At 35.8% G+C, this 21,074-nt stretch overlaps 1 protein-coding gene across 1 annotated transcript; it reads right to left on the minus strand.

Moving 5' to 3' along the window:
* Positions 1 to 18,416: 18,416 nt before the first annotated feature.
* LOC149839648 (shikimate O-hydroxycinnamoyltransferase-like) lies at positions 18,417 to 20,507 on the minus strand. Its single transcript, XM_090004190.1, has 2 exons — positions 20,067 to 20,507; positions 18,417 to 19,536 (listed from the first exon to the last, which is right to left on the minus strand). The coding sequence occupies exons 1-2, from the start codon at positions 20,481 to 20,483 to the stop codon at positions 18,661 to 18,663; spliced, it is 1,293 nt and encodes a 430-aa protein (XP_089860316.1). The 5' UTR covers positions 20,484 to 20,507; the 3' UTR covers positions 18,417 to 18,660.
* Positions 20,508 to 21,074: the final 567 nt, after the last annotated feature.

Consider the following 21,074-nt stretch of genomic DNA (forward strand, 5'->3'; position numbering starts at 1 on the left):
ACCAATTCAATGAAGGGTTTATTATGCCATGTATTTGATTAACCTTATTGAAATAAAGAATCTGCAACTTCCCACGAAGGTTCCACTCGAGCAGTCCATGATCAAGAGAAGCTCTTAGTGGTCCAGCACGAAATTGATTTCTACTCTACAAAGATTTTGGACATACCACCTAGGATACCTGATAGTTCAGGCCCCCTACAATCGGAGACTGGGGACCAAGGAAGACGTCATTGCCTTCTAAAAACCAAACAACGGTCAATCGGTCGTGTGTACCCCTACTTTCTCTAAAGTGGTATCTGGTTCAATGGACCTAGTTTGAATGAGTCATGGGTATTATTTAATTATTAGGCTCATCAATTAAATATCATGTGCTCACAATACATGCACTCAGTCTCACAACCCCAATTGCATTCCATAAACAAGTCTGTTTTGACTCATTCAAATACTCACAGTTAATACCATGAGCCCAACCTCCACGAGGCAATTATGTGATTATGTGTATGAATATCTTTTATTTTCTTTATGCACTACAAGCACCTATAAGTTCTGTTGAACCCAGGCTCACACCCAAGCTACATGCATGCTCATATCACACATCATTTTTACTATATCATATGCCCACATGCATACATAAATGTTGCACACACATGCAATCATGATCATGCTTCAACATGCAAATAATATGTGTAATAATTTACTTTACACTAATCATGCCTTATGATGCACAATGTTCATTAACATGTCTGCTATATGAATGATTATAAATCAAGAATAATATAGAATACATTTAGTTTGCATGCATATCAGATCAAATTTCAATATAAACATCCATAATCATGCTGCATAAAGTAAAATACAATTAGGCATCCATATATGTCATATTGTGCAGTTCAAATCCCTATTAACCTGATTTTGAAAAACCCACCAAAAATCATAGGAACCGAATTTCACTCTCCCAATGTTACTAAGACTGACCCCATATCTTAGGAACACAGTCCAAGAAACAGAATTGTAAAATTCATAGTAATAAAATCAAGAAAATTTTGCAACTAAACCTTATTAAGAAAAAATATAAGACAGATCTTGTCGACTATAAAAATTTATCTCTGTTTGAGAAATTTCTCTAGACTTACAGAAAAATCTTTTGACAAAAACCTTTTTACATGATTTTCTTGTACATGTTAGATTTCACCCAAATTTTTTAAAATTTGTTTTGATCAGTTTTGATTGGGTTTTTAGAACTATCAAAATTGTTGGTCAAAACAGTCTTACTAACAGAGCAGAAAACCTATGCTCTATTGCAATAGATGTTTTGACCTCAAAACTGATTCAAACGGAACAAAACAAGATTCTAAATTCAAGCCCTAGATGTGTAGAACACTGCATATTGACTTAGTTTTCACAGTGATATCAATTTTTTCTGAAATAGGTCAGGATAAAAAATGAGGACAAAATAGTCAAGATTCAAACTCATGCAAGATACATTAAGCAAGAATAAGATTCAAAGTAAAATCCATACAATTATGATTTTTTATGCTCTAAACATATTTACATCACCATACAATACATATTTGATCATATTCATGCTAATTTTGCTAAAACATTAACATACATTATCCAAGAATCATGAAACCTTAATAGAATATCTCAAATATAATTTTATCTATGTAAGAATTGTAAGAAACCTTAAACAGCATGAAATCATGGTTTCTTTATGCAATAGCATATTGTTTAATCATGATAAACATGAAAATGGTAAGGTAAAGACGGATGCTTTGATCGACTCTTGTGATCGTTTATATAAGAAGAGGAGGAAGAATCGAGAAGGAAAAAGATCGAATGGAGGTTAAAAATGGATGGGAGAGGAAGCTCTTGTGGCTAACAGAAATCCGTTGAGAACATTTCAAAAAAGATCCTTTTAGTTTTAAAAAAATTTCAAAAAGATTGTTTATTTATAAAAAAAAGGGGTAAGAAAATGGTTTTTTAGCTAAAGAGAGGTTTTAAAAACTGTCTTTTTCCGAGTTTTTGAAAGAAAGACTCCGAAAGCGTAAGGAAAACATGAGAATTTTTAAAAGATGAGGTATTTGAAGTATTTTTGCAAAAACTTTTATTTTGAGATATAAGAATTTTCAAAATGAGGTTTTTGAGAAAAGAATTTCAGAAATGGCTCTGGGTCCCAAAATTTTGATAAAATATTGGAATTCAGATCTTGAATTGAGATCGGACCTTGTATTGAGAAAAACCTCTGAGAAAATACAAAGAAATTGATTTTTTTTTCTTTTTTGATTTTTTGAAAAATAAGAGATTCAGTTTCAGAATTGGATCTAGATATCAGATCTGGATCCAGGATCGGGTCAGATACAAAAATTGAGTTCGAATTCCAGTGAATCTGAGAAATGAATGGAAATTTGACCAGAAATTGACTTAGTTATTCAAAAGATGGGCCCAAGGGCAAAAAAAGGGAAATTTTAGATTTTTTGGAAAATTTGGGGTGTTCACAGATGCCCCTCTTTGTTGCTAAGCCGGTTGTAAGCCGGACTTAGCGGCAAAGAAAACACACCAAATTTTCTTCTAAAAAAAATGCCCCAGTCAGGAGGTCTGAACTGGGTGTGAAAGAATTGTTTTTGTAAAACATTATCCTCAGGTTTAATATCTTATCCTAAAAGGTTTTGGGAAGAAACGAAATCCTCGAGAATGAAAATAATTTGGATAGAAAAAAAATGAGAAAATCGTGATGGGACTTTTGGGATGAATATCCTGAAATGGTAAAAGGAGAGATTTTGAAGAAGCCTCGTGGCCGAGACAAAAATAAGAGTTTTTGAAAAGACTCAGGTTTAGCCCTTAACCTGGATGGGACGAAGATTTTTGAAAAAAACACGATGGGACATTTTAAAAAAAAAACCTTGTGAGACGAGATTCAGGTATAATCCTTATTTGAATGGATATACAAAGCATGAATTCCTTGATGGGGAAAACCATGATGGGACTAGGAGAAATACCCCACCAGAATCAGACAATTCTCTTTGAAAAATATACACAACGCTAGGTTGTATCAAAATAGATATTGAGCATTTATTTCATTTTGAATAACCAAAAAATTTGCCAATAAGATGAAATTGTAGTTGATTCAAATGCTTGAAGGTGTGCACGTATGTGCAAAAGATATTCTCTCTTTTACCTAGAGTATTTCCTCCAACGAGGTTAACTCCCCAGATTCCAAAGTCAGATTCAAATTTTAAAGTTGTTGAGTTTCTTCAAGGAAGTTATCAATTTCCCTGATATGAATAGAGAAGAAATAGTCTTAATTTCATAAAAGCAAGCAGCGAAAAGATATTGATGAAATGATTTTGCATGAGAAAAGATGATTCCTGACAATCTTACCAGTTTGATATCCTGGGACTTTTCTCATAATGATCTTTCTGGCACTCTTTTTGAGACATTGAGCTTTCTTGAGTTTCGGGAGAAGTTTATTACATCATCCTTCATTTTGGATATGTCCTGGTTTTTCTTTTTTTCTTCGGGAAAGGGTACGTCACAAACTCCTTCATCTTGGAGATGCTCCGATCCTTCTTTTTCTCAGAAATTATATTGACTCATTGGTTGGAAATCTCTTGATGATAGCCGCAATCAAATATCTTTTAGGGTTTGTCGAGAGGTTCAACGCAGTCGCCTTCATCTTGACGGTGATCTAAACGTTCCCTGGAAGGATCCGTCACAAACTCCTTCATCTCGAAGATTATCCAAATCTTCTTTGGCCCCGGGGGTCTAGCTCGCATATTCGCCTTCAACTTGACGACAATTAAGAGATCCCCTTTGTGGATATTTGATTGTAGCTTAAATGAATGAGGAGATATGGATTGAGTGGATTCTTTTTATCGCTCAGGATATTTTCCACTACCTGGTTGCCAACAAATCGTCTTTAAACATGTGTCATAGCTATGATCAATATCAATTCACTTCTAGCTTTTCAACATCATTGAATATTTCTTTCGCTAATCATACCAAGGATATTTCTTACATCCTTTTGAATTTTACTCTTTTTCGCAAAAAACTTCACCCTTTTGAAAAGAATACTAGAGGTAATCTTAGGTAATTCTTTTGTGCGGTAAAATATTGGAATCAACACATTTTTAGCAGATTGGCAAAGTTTTCAAGAATCCTTTGTGAAATAATCACTCAATATAGATTTTGATAGGACCTTTAGCTGAAATTTGGGAGAAATAATGTAAGGCTTTTAGACTTTGAAAAACTTGACCAACAAAAACTGGATTTGACAGGACCAACTAAATGGATTTGGGTAAAGGGATTTTGGTAAAGGATTTTTGGTAAAAAAAAAAGATTTTGGTAAAGGACCAGTGTTAAACTAGAGTTTGAAGGACCAATTTGTGAAAATCGGGATTTTGAGGGACCAAATATAAATATTTAGAATTTTGAAGGACTAGGATAAAACTGAATTTTGAAGGATCAATTTTGAGAAAATTGGAATCTTGAAGAACCAATATACATATTGGAATTTTGAAGGACTGAAATTTGAAGAATCATTTTTAAGAAAATTGGAATTTTGAAGGACCAATGTATACATTGGAATTTTTGAAGGATTGAAACTTGAAGAATCAATTTTAAGAAAATTGGAATTTTGATGGACCAATGTATACATTGGAATTTTGAAGGACCAGCGTAACAGCTGGAATTTTGAAGGACCAATTTGAGAAATTGGAATTTGAAAGGACCAATGTAAATATTGGAATTTGAAGGACCAGTGTAAAACTGGAATTTTGAAGGACCAATTTGGGAAAATTGGAATTTTCAAAGAACCAATGTAAACATTGGAATTTTGAAGGACCAACTTGAGAAAATTGGAATTTTGAAGGACCAATGCAAACAATGGAATTTTGAAGGACCAACGTAAAACTGGAATTTTGAAGGACTAATGTAAACATTGGAATTTTGAAAGACCAGTGTAAAGACTGGAATTTTGAAGAGCCAATTGGGATTTTGAAGGACCAATGTAAAACTAGAATTTTGAAGGACCAATTTAAGAAAATTGGGATTCGGTGAAGGACCAATGTGAGAATTGGATTTGATGAAGGACCAATGTTAGGCTGGATTTGGAAGGATTAACATGAGAATTGGTTTTGATGAAGGACCAGTGTTAGACTGGATTTGGAAGGATTAACATGAAAATTTGTTTTGATGAAGGACCAGTGTTAGACTGGATTTTGAAAGACCAACATGAGAATTGGATTTGATGAAGGACCAACGTTGGACTGGATTTGGAAGGACCAATGTGAGAATTGGATTCGATGAAAGACCAATGTTAAACTGGATTTGGAAGGACCAATGTGAGAATTGGATTTGGTGAAGGACAAATGTGAGAATTGAATTTGATGAAGGACCAACGTTGGACTGGATTTGGAAGGACCAATGTGAGAATTGGATTTGATGAAGGACCAATATGAGAATTGGATTTGATGAAGGACCAACGTTGGACTGGATTTGGAAGGACCAATGTTAAACTGGATTTGGAAGGACCAATGTGAGAATTGAATTTGGTGAAGGACCAACGTTGGACTGGATTTGGAAGGACCAATATGAGAATTGGATTTGGTGAAGGACGAGTGTTAGACTGGATTTGGAAGGACCAATGTGAGAATTGGATTTGAAGGACCAATGTTAGACTGGATTTGGAAGGACCAACGTGAGAATTGGATTTGATGAATGACCAGTGTTAGACTGAATTTGGAAGGACCATTATAGAAGGCTACACTGCTTCTATGAATGGTTTTAGGATTATCCCTTATTCTGAACGGGAAACTCAGGTTTATCGCTTAACCTGAAGGAGAAAGAAGAAATTTTGAAGAGAATAAACCTGAAACTGAAATTTTGGAAGGGATCAGCCGGGAGGCTGGATTTTGGAAGAAGGTCCAACCTGGCAGTTGGGTTTTTTTGAAAAAGTCTGAGTCGGAACTCGGATATTTAAAAGAAAGGCGAACCAACCTAAGAGTTGGGTTTTTGAAAAGGAAAAGAGTCTTAGTCGAAACTCGGATATTTAAAAAGAAAGATGAACCAACCTAAGAGTTGGGTTTTTGAAAAGGAAAAGGGTTCGAGTCAGAACTCGGATATTTAAAAAAGAAGATGGACCAACCTGAGGGTTGGGTTTTTGAAAAAGAGAAGGAATTTCGAGCCAGAACTTGGGTTTTTAAAAGAAAGCTTTAATTAGAAGATTGAATTTTGAAAATTTGCCAGTGCAAGGACCGGATTTAGGATTGAGAATGACCAGTTCGAAGACTGAATTTTTTAACCTGCAATGAAAAGGACCATCATAGTTAATTGTATGTGGTCTGATTTTCAGGATTAATCCCTTATCCTGAACGGGGAGAAGATAATATTGAGGAAACAAAGAGATAGAAATTGATGGAAGAAAAATTGAGGAAACTGATAAAAATTGTTTTGTAAGAGAATCCTCACAGGTAGCATTATTGCTCCCATAAGGGGTCTGAGGATTATCCCTTATCCTGAATGGGAAAGAAGAAATGAAATAGAATTGACAAATTTGACAAATTTGATAAAAGGTTGATAAAGAATCAAAAGAATTGAAAAAAAATGATAAAGAATCAATAAAATTGATAAAGAATAAAAATTAATAAAGAATTGACAAAGATTGACAAAGATCTGGTAAAAATTGGTAAAATTTGGTGGAAAAATTGAGGATACTTGGAAGATGATGAAAGACTTCAGGATTATCCCTTATCCTAAAGGAAGAAGGAGCTCGCGAGACAATGTTCAGGTTTATCCCTTAACCTGAGAGGAAAATTCAGGTTTATCCCTTAACCTGAGTGAGAAATTCAGGTTTATCCCTTAACCTGAGTGGAAAATTAAGAATAAAGGAATACCTCATGGGAAAAAGGTATCAAGTTTATCCCTTAACCTGAAAGGGTAACTGAAAATAAGAATTGACAAGAAGAATTAATAAAAATGGATAAAAAATCAATAAAATTGATAAAATTGATAAAGATGAATAAAACTGATAAGACTAATAAAGATTGATAAACGAAAAATTGATAAAAATTGAAAAAAAGAGTTTGTTTGATCCTGCCTGCACGTGAGATTTTTAAAGTGAGAGGAAAATGTTCATGAGAAAATCATTTTTAGAAAGAGGATCAACCGTGAGGTTGATTTTGAAGAATGATCAACACGAGATTTGATCTTTGAAGAAAAATCAACACGTGGGTTGATTTTGAAGAAAGATCAACATGAGGGTTGATTCTTTGAAAACAATGGTTTGAAACCGATTTTGAAAAGGAGGATCAACACGCTGGTTGTTTTTTTTTTAAAAGATTAGATCAAAATTTTGAACTTTTGGTGATCATGACGAAGATTTTGCAGAATTTTTTTAGATTTTTACGATTTTGAAAAACCCTCATAGATAATATCATTTCTCTCATGGATGATGTTGGGATTGTCCCTCACCCTGAAAAAAAATAAGAATTTGATGGCAAAGAAATTTTTTTGAAGTGTAAATGTAATTTAAAAAAAAAAAAAGATGCCTCAATATGGCAAAAGAAATAAGAATCAAACTCCAAAGATATGAAGAAAATTGACATTTTATTGATGAGCAAAGACTGAAAACAAAACTTGAATATTTATAAGTATGCGATAAAAAGATCACAAAAGACTAGGGCTTACTTGCCCCTACAAGATGACTACTAAGAGAAAAGGAGAAAAACAGAGAAACTTTGGCATCATTGGTTCTTGGAGTGGTTCGGGAAAGGCTTGGTCAGGACAGCGGGCTGCTCTTCATCTTCGTCCTCTATCAGAAGGTTTTTATCGATGCAGTCTTGGATGGTGTTTTTGAGCACAAAGCAGTGTTCGGTATCGTGCCCCAAAGCTCGGTGGAATTTGCAGAATTTGTCTTTTCATTTTCCCATGGTGACCGGGGGATCAACAATTCTCAAAAGTTTGACCATCTCTTTGCTCAACATGTATTCGAGGACCTGCTCGAGGGATTGTTTCAGAGCAGTGAATTGGTGATCATAACCCCAACAGTCACATTTTATCTTCTCCTTCTGTTTGGCTAGAACCGGCTTGTCATTCTGCTTGAAGGGTTCCTCTCGCTGACCTATCTGTTTGTTCTTGCCATCTTTGTTGCTACTGCCGCTAGAGTTGGCCAAGAAGGTATAATTCGCCTTCTTTTTGAAATCTTGATTGCTCTTGATGAGGGTGATGCCCTCATATATCCCATTGTCCATCCCCATCTCGAGCCATTCAACTCGTTCAATAAGTTTGATGAATGATTTTGATGGGTAGGTAGAAATAAGGCTCCTGTAAGGCTGAGAAAAGTTGTTCAAGATAACTTGGAGTGCGTGCTCCTATGAGATGGGGGTTCTCATTTTATTGCATGTGTTTTTCTACCTCCGAATGAAGTCTATGGCCTTTTCTTTGTCCTCTTGCTTCAAATTATATAAATGATTGAGGGTTGGCAGTGCCTCAGTGTTGAACATGAATCTTTCCACAAACAGATTAACGACCTTGTCAAAATCTCGTAGCTCAACAGGGTTGATGTGTTCTGCGTACCACTTAGCCGCTATGCCTTCGAGACTGCGTGGGAAGCACAAGAAAAGAGCACGGTTGTCTTCACTGAATCTGGCATACTCTGCGAAAAACATTGCAAGATGGGCCTTTGGGTTGTCAGATCTATCAAATTTAATGAATTTTCTGGGGAGGTCTTCCACGCTGCTGTCCTCATCAAAACCGAGGTAGAAGCCTTGCCTGGTATATACTTTCTTTCCCTTATCTCGAATTTGCAGATCCTTGACCATCTTAGTCAGTGTTTGAATTGAATCTTCTGCCGGGACCCCGTCTCTATGCTTGTTCATTGATTCAGGCTCTTCTACCATCTTCTTGGGTTGTCGCAGATGTCTTGGGATGAACACGAACTATTCTTCCTCGAAATCCTCTTTTGTCGATTCTGTACCCTCAGAGGTGTTGTCCTGCTAAACTTTCTTCTTGTTGATCCTGACATGTTTATTTAATGACTTTCTCTTGATTTTGTTCTTAGAGGATGTTTTCTTTGAACCTGACCCAGCTTGTTCGGACATCATTTTTGCCATCATCTTTTGGAATATCTTGTACATTGCTGGGTCAACATCATCCTCTTCTGAATCATGTCTTCGGGACAATCTGGGAGAGTTCACTTCCTCCACTTTACTGTCATTGCCTTGCTGAGCTGCTCTCCTTTCTGCTCTCGTTTGGACCATGATGGAAAGCCTGATGTTTTGTTGTAGAATAAAGGAAGGGTTCAGACATAAGGAGATTTTTGGAAAAAAGAGAGATGATAAAAGAGATTTTTAAAAGTTTTGAGAAGAGATCTCTTGATAAAAGAGATCTTGGATGAGAAAATAGAATTTTGAAGACATATTTGATGATGGATGACAATACCTGAATATTTTGAAAAATTGTAGGCAGGATCAAAAGAATTAAATAAATCAGAAGAAAGGAAGAAAAAATATGTGTGGACTTTTGAAAGATAGAGGAAAAACTTAAAAGAATGTCCAAGGTTTTAAAAATTTATGAAAGAATAAAGAATGAGAAATATACAACCCTGGATTTTGAAAAATAGAGGAAATTTTGAAACAAATATCCAGGGTTTTTGAAAAAGATGAAATAAAATAGGATTTTACAAGATAATATCTACAAAAGAATCAAATTATACAAGCAATGATGCACAAAATAACACTCCCTAGAAGCCCTTTCTAAAATGGTGCCACCTTGTTTTTACAAATTCTATCGTAACTAGGTAGTGTTTTGGAATTTCTAAAGAATTTTTATAGTTAATTTGTTATTTTATTAAGTGGCTATAAATAACCACAAGGGGGGGGGGGGGGGGGGGTGAAAGGGGTCTTCACCCCATTTCACGCCCAAGCCTTCTCTTCTTTCCATGCAAATCTTCTTCTCATCTTCTCAAAACTTCTTATTCTTCTTATTTCTTTTCTCCTTTCTCTTCTATTTTCACCGTAGATCTAAGCATGGAGATCTGATCCGAAGGCATTGTTGCACATCAAAAGAGGTGAAGATCACTCTCTTCTCAACCAAAGCCGTCGAAATTGCCGAATCACCAATCCTATGAGTCCTTCTTCCTCCTCTCTATTGCATGTATTTGCGTGTTCTTTTGTTTCTTTTTTTGTTTGCTTGTTTTGATTGATTCAATCTTTTTAATTTTTGTTTGTGTTCAATTCTTATTCAGTTCTCCTAATCGAAAATCATAAAAATATCTAATTCAAGAAGCTTGATCAGCGATTTTGGAATTGGTGCAAGTTCAATTTCGATCGGCCGATTGGATCTTCTACTTAGATCTATTCTCTAGTTTCAATTTCAGTATTGTTTTCATTTTCTTTTTCTTTTAGATCAGATTAGATCGGATCAAATAAATTGATCCATATTTGATCGAATTTTTCTTTTCAATTTTAGCAAAAACACAAAAAGAGAATAATGATCCATGCTTAATTGGTGTAAATCCAATTGTATATGTGATCATTTCATTCAACAAAGGTTAGATCTAATTTCTGTAGTTTAATTCTTGTTTCATTGTTTGAATTCTATGATTAGTTAGATTAGATTTTAGATTTCCTTCCTTGAATTTTGATTTATTCATTCTTTGATCCAATCAAATGAATCAAAGTGTGAAAATTGATAATTCTGGAATTTTGTTTTGTTGATTTTATATCTAAATTTGATTTTAGTATAGATTGAGTTTCTGGAATCCAAATCAAGTTCAATAAATTGGATCTGATTCTTGCATAAATCTAGTTTCTCTTTGCAAAAATTCAGCAAGATTGGATTCAGTTTCATGGACTGTCCTGAAATTTTTCGTTGGCCTGTCTAGAAAATTTTGTTTCTGTTGTTCTATCTCGTTTTAGAATTTTGCTGCATTTTGCTTTATGATTTCTGATGCCTCTGAACTCTAAATTCAAATCTGTGAAGTGGATTGGATTTCTAGATGAGTTTAGTTTCAATTTGGAAATTTTCATCCATTTCCAATTCATTTTGCTTTGCTGACACAGCCGGATACGAGAAGCTATTAGAAAATTTGATAGGAGATTTCTGATTTTCATAGTTTCTAATAACAGTAGCATAGCCAAAGTTTCGCTTAGAATTTTTCAATTTCGTCAATTGGATACGGTTCATATATATGTTAGAAAGTCTCTGCAAAATTTCAGCAAGAATCGAATCTGATTCATATATTGTTCTGCTAAATTACATAAACTTGTTTTGACAGGAAATTCTTTAATTGAGTAGGACAAAATTGTAATTTCGTGCGCTAACTCTTTAGTATAGAATTTTACATTTTCGTGTATTTGTTTTTGCTTTTTGCAGGATTAACGCCATATATGGGGTGCAACGCATTGAAGTGGATTTGGAACTCTCGTGAAGGAACACAAGCAAAAGCGAAAGCTCCATTTTATATTTTCTTTTATTTTCTTTTAATTCATAGTTAAGTAAGGCCTAAGGCCACATTTAAGACTTGTAATTAATTTTCATTCAACTCTTGGGTTGTAATAAGTCTTTAATTGCATTTTAATTTTTACATTCCTAGTTAAATACAATTTTTCTTTAAGGCAATAAAGCACTCATTTGTTTGGAATACAAAGTTTCTCAAAACCATTCCTTGAGTTCGGCCCGGTTCTCACACTAGTGAGGGTTGGTTTTTAAAATTTTGGTGGCTGACTTTAACAAATAATTTTCATCAAAATACATCTTTCAAATACATTTCATAAAGAACACACTAAATTTTTTTGCCTACTAGATTATATACATCCAACACATGCTTCAAAGATTCAATAGGGCTAACTTATATGCAAATCTAGCAGAAATAAAAGAGTGTGTAGCACCACTATCAAATAAAACTAAAATTGTTTGACCAACTACCAGAAGAGTATCTTGGACCAGTTTAACATCCTTTTGGTCACTCTTAGATGCGGTATAAATACGGCCAAGTGCCTTCTTTTGATTTTGTTGTCGTTAAGGCTGCTTCTACTTCTCTCTTTGCTCAACTTGCCTCTTCTGATATGTCTGCCTCTTGAAACAACCGTTGGCATAATGTTTGAGTTTGTTACAGTAATGGCAGTCATCAAATATCTTCGGGCATGGCTTGCCTGGATGGAAACGAGAACATCTGCATCGCTCATCTTGAGTCTACTGCTATTGTGGCTTGCCTTTCGTCTGATAGTTGTTCTGCCACTTGGCGGGCAAGGTGAAATTCTTCTTCCCCTGAAACTTTCTCTTTTGTTGGCCCCTCCTGAATGTTGGCCAGATGACTTTCATTGCTTCTTTGGAGCAGAAGCCCAATCTTCCTTAAGCAAGGTGGCCACCTCCATGGCCTTAACAAGGGTCTTGGGACCTCAAGTAAAGACTTTTGTCTGAAGTGCAGGCTTCAGACCTTGGACGAACTTCATGGCATGCTCCTCCTCGGGCATATACATATTTGGGCAAAATCTTTCCAGCACATAAAACTTGAAAATGTAATATGGTAGGGTCATGCTCCCCTATTGAAGATCTAAAAACTCTTGCATCTTCTTCGACCTCTCATGCTTGGGAAAATATGCTTCGAAGAAGACGTCGATGAACTGAGCCCATGTGACAGGCTGGTTTTGGAACTTCACTTGGTGGACAGTTTCCCACCAACGCTTAACATGATTTTTCAACCGATACGTATCAAAATCCACCTTGTGATCTTCTAGGATCTAGAATACCTGAAAAATGCGCTCTATCTCTCGAACTTGATCTTTTGTTTTCATTGGATCTATTTTCCCTTGAATACGAAAGGGTCCATGTCCATGAACCTCTTATAACTCCTCCCCCCAACATTCTGTCATCACTGGGCCACGTTCTGCATATTGGCCCCCATGGCCTCCATCGTGGTGACCTGCTGGTGGATCACACCTACCAAATTGGTCAGGGTGGCCATAAGGTTGACCCTTTCTGCCCATGCCATCTAGCCAAGAAAAGGTCACAACAAAACAAATATGAGTGAGTTCTAGGCATATTTCTAGGTTTCTATCAAACATCATACATGTTTAAATATTCAATATCAATGGGACAAATATCTTATTAGAGAAGGCGATCTCACTAGCATCTTGTGGTCACTATTACCCTGGCACTGATACCAAAACCTTTAATGCCCCCAAAAATCTAACCTTTAAAACTTTTCCATCTTTAAGAATTTTAAGAATTTTTTTTATTAGTCAACGAAATTATCAACGACTATATTCCAACTATACCAAATGCTAGAGGCATCGTATGAGTGCAAGCGTGGACGTATTATTATACTACTAACATCAGGTGCAGTATGAAACCACCCATAGACAAAACCCAATTGGATTTTATTACATAAGGGAAGTAATAATGTAACATCCTTAAAAAATTCAACATTTTAAAAACTTTCTCAAACCCAAAATTTTGAGAAACATTTAAAACTTTTTATTCGTTACAAAGTTTCGTATGATTCTCAAGAGTAATATGTCAATGAATTTATCTATGGTCATATTTTAAATGTTTCAAATACTGGACAGCCCGTCAGAGCACAAATGTGAGCGTATATTAGCCTCCCAGTATTAGATCCAATACATAATCATCCATAAATATAATTCGATTGAGGTTATTACTCTAAGAATCTTCACACATAGGAAAATGTAGAAGACAAAATTCATTTAAGGTTTAAAACAATTAAAGAGTTAGGTAAAGATTTATATTTTAAAATCATACGCACAACCATTGCATAAATGAAAAGAGAGAATTCACAAGTATTCTCATTCCAAAATATTACAGGTCTTTAAACGTAAAGATCTAAAAATAACAAGGTTAAATCGTTACAAGTTTATAATCATCCAAACTATCTGGATCTCTCAAGGATCATAATAGGTAAGAGTGGAGTCTTCAGCCGTGCAACAACCCGCACTTCGTCTCTATCCTCCAGGAGGTTATCTCTAATGTTACAGGGCATCAACTACTTGCCTGTAGAAAACTCAAAATTAAACTTAAAGAATGCATATTAAGTTTGTAATGGTACAATCCAACTGTGACTCTCATCATTTATAAAATGAGGGTCAAAGAGAATCCATATTCAAAAATTTGCATAACATTCATTCACATTTATAATCATTTATTTCATGGCATTTATAATTGCGTAAGTTGCATCTATAATATCCAAAATTGCATTCATTCTCATTCATGACATTAAATACTACATTCATTTATATCCATGTCAAGTATTCATATAAATGAATAACAATACATAATTTATACATATTTGCATAAACATAATTAGGCCAAATCCCATTTGACTGTGTCCAGCATGAAACCCATGCAGATGCTTCTCAAAAAATCGAGGACATCAATGTAATGACTCATTTTTTTAAATCGAAATTTTAGGATTTTTTTTTTTAAAACCCCTTTACACGATTTTGAAGAACATAGTGAAAACTCTTTTTTAAATATGATTCAAGCCTTGGGCAGGTTACAGATACAATAACTCAATCAAACCCTAGTTTGCATTAAAATGAATCAAATACTAGTCTCAACAATTATCAGAGTTTATAGGACTTAATAAAATAATCAAATAACAAAAATGTCAAGTCCTCTCAATAACCTAAAGAACTGTGACCCTCTTAGCACCACCCCGAGCCTACTCTCATCACTTTTCAGCCTACTCATTACCTAAAATATTATAAATAGAGGCATTAGACTACAACCTCAGTAGGTAATCACCAAAATACGTGAACACAAATATTCCAATCACAAAAATAAGCATTAACACTTTTTCAGATATCATCTAAATCATGCATTATAACAAATCAAAATTGAGTACAATTTACATCTACATAATTAATCATGCTTACATTCATATTTCAGAATAAATATGGTACAATGCATCATGCCAATGAAATAATAATTTATGCACAAACTGAAATATTGCAACGAGTTCATTCTTAATTATTTTGTTCCACTTTTCCTCTAACCCGAAGGTACACTCTTAGGTTTCTAACTTTGATTCAACTAATCCATTGAGGGGTTTATTATGCCATGCATTTTATTAGCCTCATTGAATTGAAGAACTTGAAACCTCACATCGAGGTTCCACTTGAGCGGTTTGTGACAGAGAGAAACTCCTAGTGGTGCAACACGAAATTAATTCCTACTTAGCAGAGATTTTGGATATACCACTTAGGACACTTGGTAGTCCGAGCTCCCTACGACTGGAGATTGGGGATCAGGGAGACACTATTGCCCTCCAAAAACCAAACAACAATCAATTGGTCGTGTTTACCCTCACTCTATAAAGTGGTCTTCGATCTAATAAACCTGGTCTAAATGGGTCATGAGTGTTATTTAAATATTAGGCTCATCAATTAAATTACATGTGCTCACAACACATAGACTCGGGCTCATAAGCCCAATCTCTCCACCAGAGATTGCATAATGCAAGTCTGTTTTGACCCATTCAAATACTCATAGTTTACACCATGAGCCCAGCCTCCACGAGGCAATTATGTGCAAGAATATCTTAAAGAAAAATGGTTTCAAAACAAGATGATTTTCGGGCTTCCAATGTGAAAAACGATTTAGAATTTTTTTTTTTGTTATTTGTTAGATCTTATTTTTTTAGCATGTTTAAGATGATAATATTATATTATATTGATGAAATATAAGTTCTAAAAATTTGACATATACTTGAATCCATGTTCTTGTATGCAAAAATAATTTTTGAAGAAGGTTTTGGCAAAAATGTTTTAGGATTTTGATGTTTTATGATAAAAAAAGTTGATCTGAGTATATATGGTATATTAGTTCATGTTTAGCATGATTAAATAACATGTTATTGCATAAAGAAACCAAGATTTCATGTTGTTTAGGGGTTTTTGTGATTCTTGCATAGATGAAGTTATATTTGAGATATTCCATGAAGGTTTTGTGATTCTTGGATGATATATGTTAATGTTTTAGCAAGATCAACATAAATATGATCAAAGATGTGTTATGTGATGGTGTAAATATGTTTAGAGCATAAAAAATCGTAATTGTATGGATTTTTAACTTGAATCTTGTTCTTACTTAATCTATCTTACTTGAGTTTGAATATTGAATATTTTGTCTTCATTTTTTATCCTGATATGTTTCAGAAAAAATGATATCTCTATGAAAAAGAAGTCAATAAATAAAAATAAAAATATTGGAGTGTTTTCACATCCAGGGCTTGAATTTAGAATCTTGTTTTGTTTTGTTTGGATTAGTTTTGAGGTTGAAATGTCTATTGCAATAGAGCATAGGTTTTTTGTCCTGTCAGCAAAAGTGTTTCGACCAGAGATTTTGATAGTTTTAAAAACTCAATCAAAACTAATCAAAATAAATTGAGAAAAATCTAAGTGAAAGGTAAGATATATAAGATCTTGTAAAAGGTTTTTTGTCAAAAACATTTTCTGTAAGTTTGGATAAATTTCCCAAAATGGAATGAATCTCTATAGTTGACAAGATTGGTCTTATATTTTTGCTGAGTAGGGTTTAGTCCCAAATTTTTTCTGATTTTATTATGATGATTTTTTGCAGTTCTATTTTTTTTACTGTGTTTCTGAGATATGGGGCAGTCCTAGTAAAAGTGGGAGAGTGAAATTCAGTTCCTATGATTTTTTGTGGGTTTTTCAAAATTAAGTTAATAGGGATTCAAACTATACAGCATGACTTGTATGAATGCCTAATTGTATTTTACTTTATGTAGCATGGTTATGGATGTTTATATTAAAATTTGATCTGATATGCATGCAAACTGAATGTATTTTATGTTATTCTTGATTTATAACCATTCATATGATATGCATGTTAATGAACATTGTATATCATAAGGTATGATCAATGTAAATTAATTTGTTATACTTATTGAAGCATGATCATAATTGCATGGGATTGCAACTTTTATATATGCATGTAGGCATATGATATGGTGATAATGATTTGTGATATAAGTATGTATGTGGCTCGGGTGTGAGCCTGGGTTCGGTGAAACCTATGGGAGATTGTAGTGCACTAAGGAAAGAAGAGATATTTGTGCACATAATCACATAATTGCCTCATAGAGGCTGGGTTCATAGTATAAACTGTGAGTGTTTGAATGTGTCAAAACAAACTTGCATATGAAATCTCTAGTGGAGAGATTGGGCTTGTGATCCCGGGTGTATGTGCTATGAGTACATATAATTTAATTGATAAGTCTAATAATTAAATGACACCCATGACCCATTCAGACCAGGGACCACTTTGGAGAGAGTGGAGGTATACATGACCAGTTGATTATTGTTTGGTTTTGGAGGGCAATGACGTCTCACTAATTCTCAGTCTCCGGTCACAGAGGGCCCGGATTACCAAGTATCCTAGGTGGTATATCCAAATTTTTTGCAAAGTAGGAATCAATTTTGTGCTGGACCACTAGGACTTTCTCTCGATCATAGACAACTTCAGTAGAACCTTGGTGTGAGGTTGTAGATTCTTCAATTCAATGAGGTTAATAAAATACATGACATAATAAACTCTGTATTGGATTGGTTGAATCGATGTTAGGAACCTCGAAGTGTACCTTCGAGAGGGAGGAAAAGAGAAACAAAAAAATAGAATTATTGCAATGTTTCAGTTTATGCATAAATTGTTATTTCATTGACCCTTATTTTTGTAATTGAAATATTTGTGTTCATGTGTTTTGGTGATTACCTACCGAGGTTGTGGTCTAAAGCTTTTACTCAGGTAATGAGTAAGCTGAAGGACGATGATAGGAGGCTCAGGGTGACGCTAAGAGGGTCACACTCCTTTATGTTGTGGATAGACTAGATTATTTTTATTTACTTTATTATTTCATTTAGTCCTGTAAACTCTGATATTTGAAAGACTAGTATTTGATTATTCTAAATGTAAATAATGATTTGATTTAATTATTCTAGTCTTACACGTGTGAGTTGTAAATTGTAACCCGCCCAAGGCTTAAATTGTACTTAAAAGAGTTTCTGTTTTTTTTTTTAATCATGAAAAGAGATTTAAAAAGAAAAAAATCTAAATTTTTTGGTTTAAAAAATTAGGGCATTACATGTATTGAATCATAACCCCATAGAGCTCTTCTTGTAATCTTGAAAGTGGTTGGAACGAGACATGTCCATTTAGATAAGTGTGGCTTCAACCCCCGGGTCACATCCCTTGAATTAGACACTGCAGCCATACTTTGTATGTATGTTATCTTATGTCTATGTTAATTTAACTGTCACATGTATTAAGTGGCCTAGACATTGAGAGGATGCAACCTTTGGGGGCCTCCGAACGGCTGTCTTATAGCCATATCCTTACAAATTTCAAATGCATTTTGGAGGGAAAATAAACTGCCACCAAACTTTATAAAACACACATGCGACAAGCGACAATCCACTGCATCCAATACCATACTTTTCCAATGGACATGTCATGTAACAGTAGACACAGCAATATTAAACATCACCAATCTGATCAGAGTGCGTATGGCACTGAACATCCAGTGATCAACCTTAATGGAGCCTTACAATAGGAGGTGATGCAGAAACATTAGGACAACCAAAAGCATATAGGCACTCGGCCGACAGCAAACCATGGACTGACTTATATATCATGTACCAATTTCTCAAAGCAAAGCATGTGATCAGGCTCCAGGCCAATGGCTAATGAAATGGCACCATCATTGGAAAAGATAGGCAGCATGTAAGCCAAACCCTCACAAGGTATCGCACCAGGGCCCATAAAGATTGGTCTGCCCCACCCAAAATCAACATCATGGCCGGGCAGCCTTGTCCAACTAGTGATCCCCAGGTTCGGGTTTCGAAACCTCTGGGCCCCACGAGTGAGCGCACCCAGGACGGGCTGCAGCTCTAAGTAGTCGAGTGCTGACCTCAAGTACTTGTTGTCCATCCTCAACAATGCATCGTGGATCTTACTTGACGCATAGCACGCAGGCCTCGATATGAGCTCGCCGGAGGTCGATATTGGCATTGCAGTAAAGACCACATTACCGAAGTAGCCCAGTGGTAGCACCGGCTTGAGCCGTGACCGGCCGTCTACGGCAATGTACAACTTGGTTTCTTGGTCATCATCTAGGCCTCTGGCCATGCAAACACATCTCCAGACATGCCCAGCTAGCACCTCATAGGAACTATAGCTGATGGTGCTGTCCCCTTGATCCTTAGCCATGTTCTTGAGCTTGGCTATCTGTTCGCCGGTAAATTTGAAAATTGCCATGTTGAGAGGGGTATCTTGGGGTTTTTGTGGTGGGCGCGGTTGATACTCTGTGTGAGGGAAGGTGGGTCTAGGTGGGTCCCCTGCTCTTAGGATGGTCCGATCTAGGTACGGGGGGAAACTTATATCCTTGCCACGTGCGATGTTTGACCAAGAGCTCATAAAATGAAGGCCCGAGCTCCCATCGACTACGTGATGCGGCGTGCCAACACCGACAGACACGCCTCCGCACTTGAAAAAAGTGACCTGCCAAAAACATAGTTAAGCCGTAAATGATCTAGCAGACCAGCTTCCAATCATAATTGATCCCACGAGCGTGGACCATTAAATATCTGACATGGATCCAGAACCGATCATGGATTACCAGAACCCGCTTAAGAACTGAAGAAGTGAATTACTTCTCCTACCCCTTTTTTACCACATCCAAAAATTCCATTTGATATAGTGTGGACCGTGTCCGTGTCTTGGATGAGATTCTAGATCGAGATGGAAAAATGCAAACCAGATCCATATCCAGGACATGGTCCAAATGGGCTTGGAATCCCCTTACCAACTTGATCATTGCACACTAGCATGATCCACTGGGTAGGTTGTGAGCAAACCCTACTGATCAGACTGGAAAGAGGAACCCAATTATTGGGCCTTGGAATTTGATGCCCTTAATAATTGGATTCTCATCCTTTACCAAGCCCCACATGGGGAGTTGGGGCATCATTGCTTGAGCTACAAAGGCTAAATAGGAGATGAATTTGGTCTTGGGGCATATGACTCCTAACCTGAAGGACCAAGAGAGGGTAGGAAGAGATGTCCTCTGTGCAGTCAACCTGAGGAATGAGCTCCTTGACCTCCATACTGAGACCAAAATCTCCAAGGTCGTCTAACGTCGCCTCTGCAATGGCCTCAACAAAGAGAGCACCACGGCCATTACAGTTGATCTCAATGCGATCGTCTTTGCCGCGCCTGAACCTTCCAGCCATAGGATAGAATGGAACAAGTGCTCTGCTCAATGATTCTTTCATCACCTTGGTGTCAAAGAAGTTGTGGCTGCCATTATACATATAGAAGAGAATACTTGGCGTGAAACGCCTTGGCATCAAAAGATCCAAATTTGAGAGCCATAGCGCATGCTGTGGGGTCTCGTCTGCAGGACAGACCATGGTCGAGTCTTTTATTGTAATTTTCATATCCTGCATAATGTAGAGCACTCTGTTATTCCCTGAGATTTCAATTAGTTATACAACCAAGACGAAGGTACTGCAAAATAACATATATATATATATGTATATATATATACAGAGAGAGAGAGAGAGGTGCCTCTCATATTCATTATCAAATACTTCACTGGCTCCCTCTGTTAATCACACAGGGAGGAGACAAAGTCTGCTTTATCCCCAGGTTTCAAACAGGAGACAAGTTCCACGGGGCCTAGTTTGTCCCTATGCGGAACTTGTCCCATGAAGTTTTCACTTTTCACAGGAGTAAAAGTATAATTAATTAGAGGCACGGTCACTGCCAGACATGCCTCAATCTAATAAAAGCTTTAGATTTTTAAATTTTTTAAACTTTTTTTTTTGTTGTTGATCAGACACTGTAGATATTATCTTTAAGCATTATATAGTAGAAAAACATGTTTGGGATCTATATGTATATAAGTGTAGCTGTACAGCTAAGTGAGCTTGGCCATCCATCACGCCTCAGTGATGGACGGCCAACTCCCAAAAAAAATTACAAATACTCGCATCACCATTAGGGCTCAGGGGACACACGTGCTTTGTAAAAAGATG

The sequence above is a fragment of the Nuphar pumila genome, chromosome 4 (assembly GCF_984573655.1).
Source record: "Nuphar pumila chromosome 4, dmNupPumi1.hap1.1, whole genome shotgun sequence".
Classification (NCBI taxonomy): Eukaryota; Viridiplantae; Streptophyta; class Magnoliopsida; order Nymphaeales; family Nymphaeaceae; genus Nuphar; species Nuphar pumila.

Coding starts and splice junctions, on each gene's coding strand:
- LOC149839648 (XM_090004190.1), bottom strand. CDS start 20,483: ATGCAGGATATGAAAATTACAATAAAAGACTCGACCATGGTCTGTCCT. Junction 19,537..20,066: donor ACCCTCTCTTGGTCCTTCAG/GTTAGGAGTCAT, acceptor TGTTTTTGGCAG/GTCACTTTTTTCAAGTGCGG.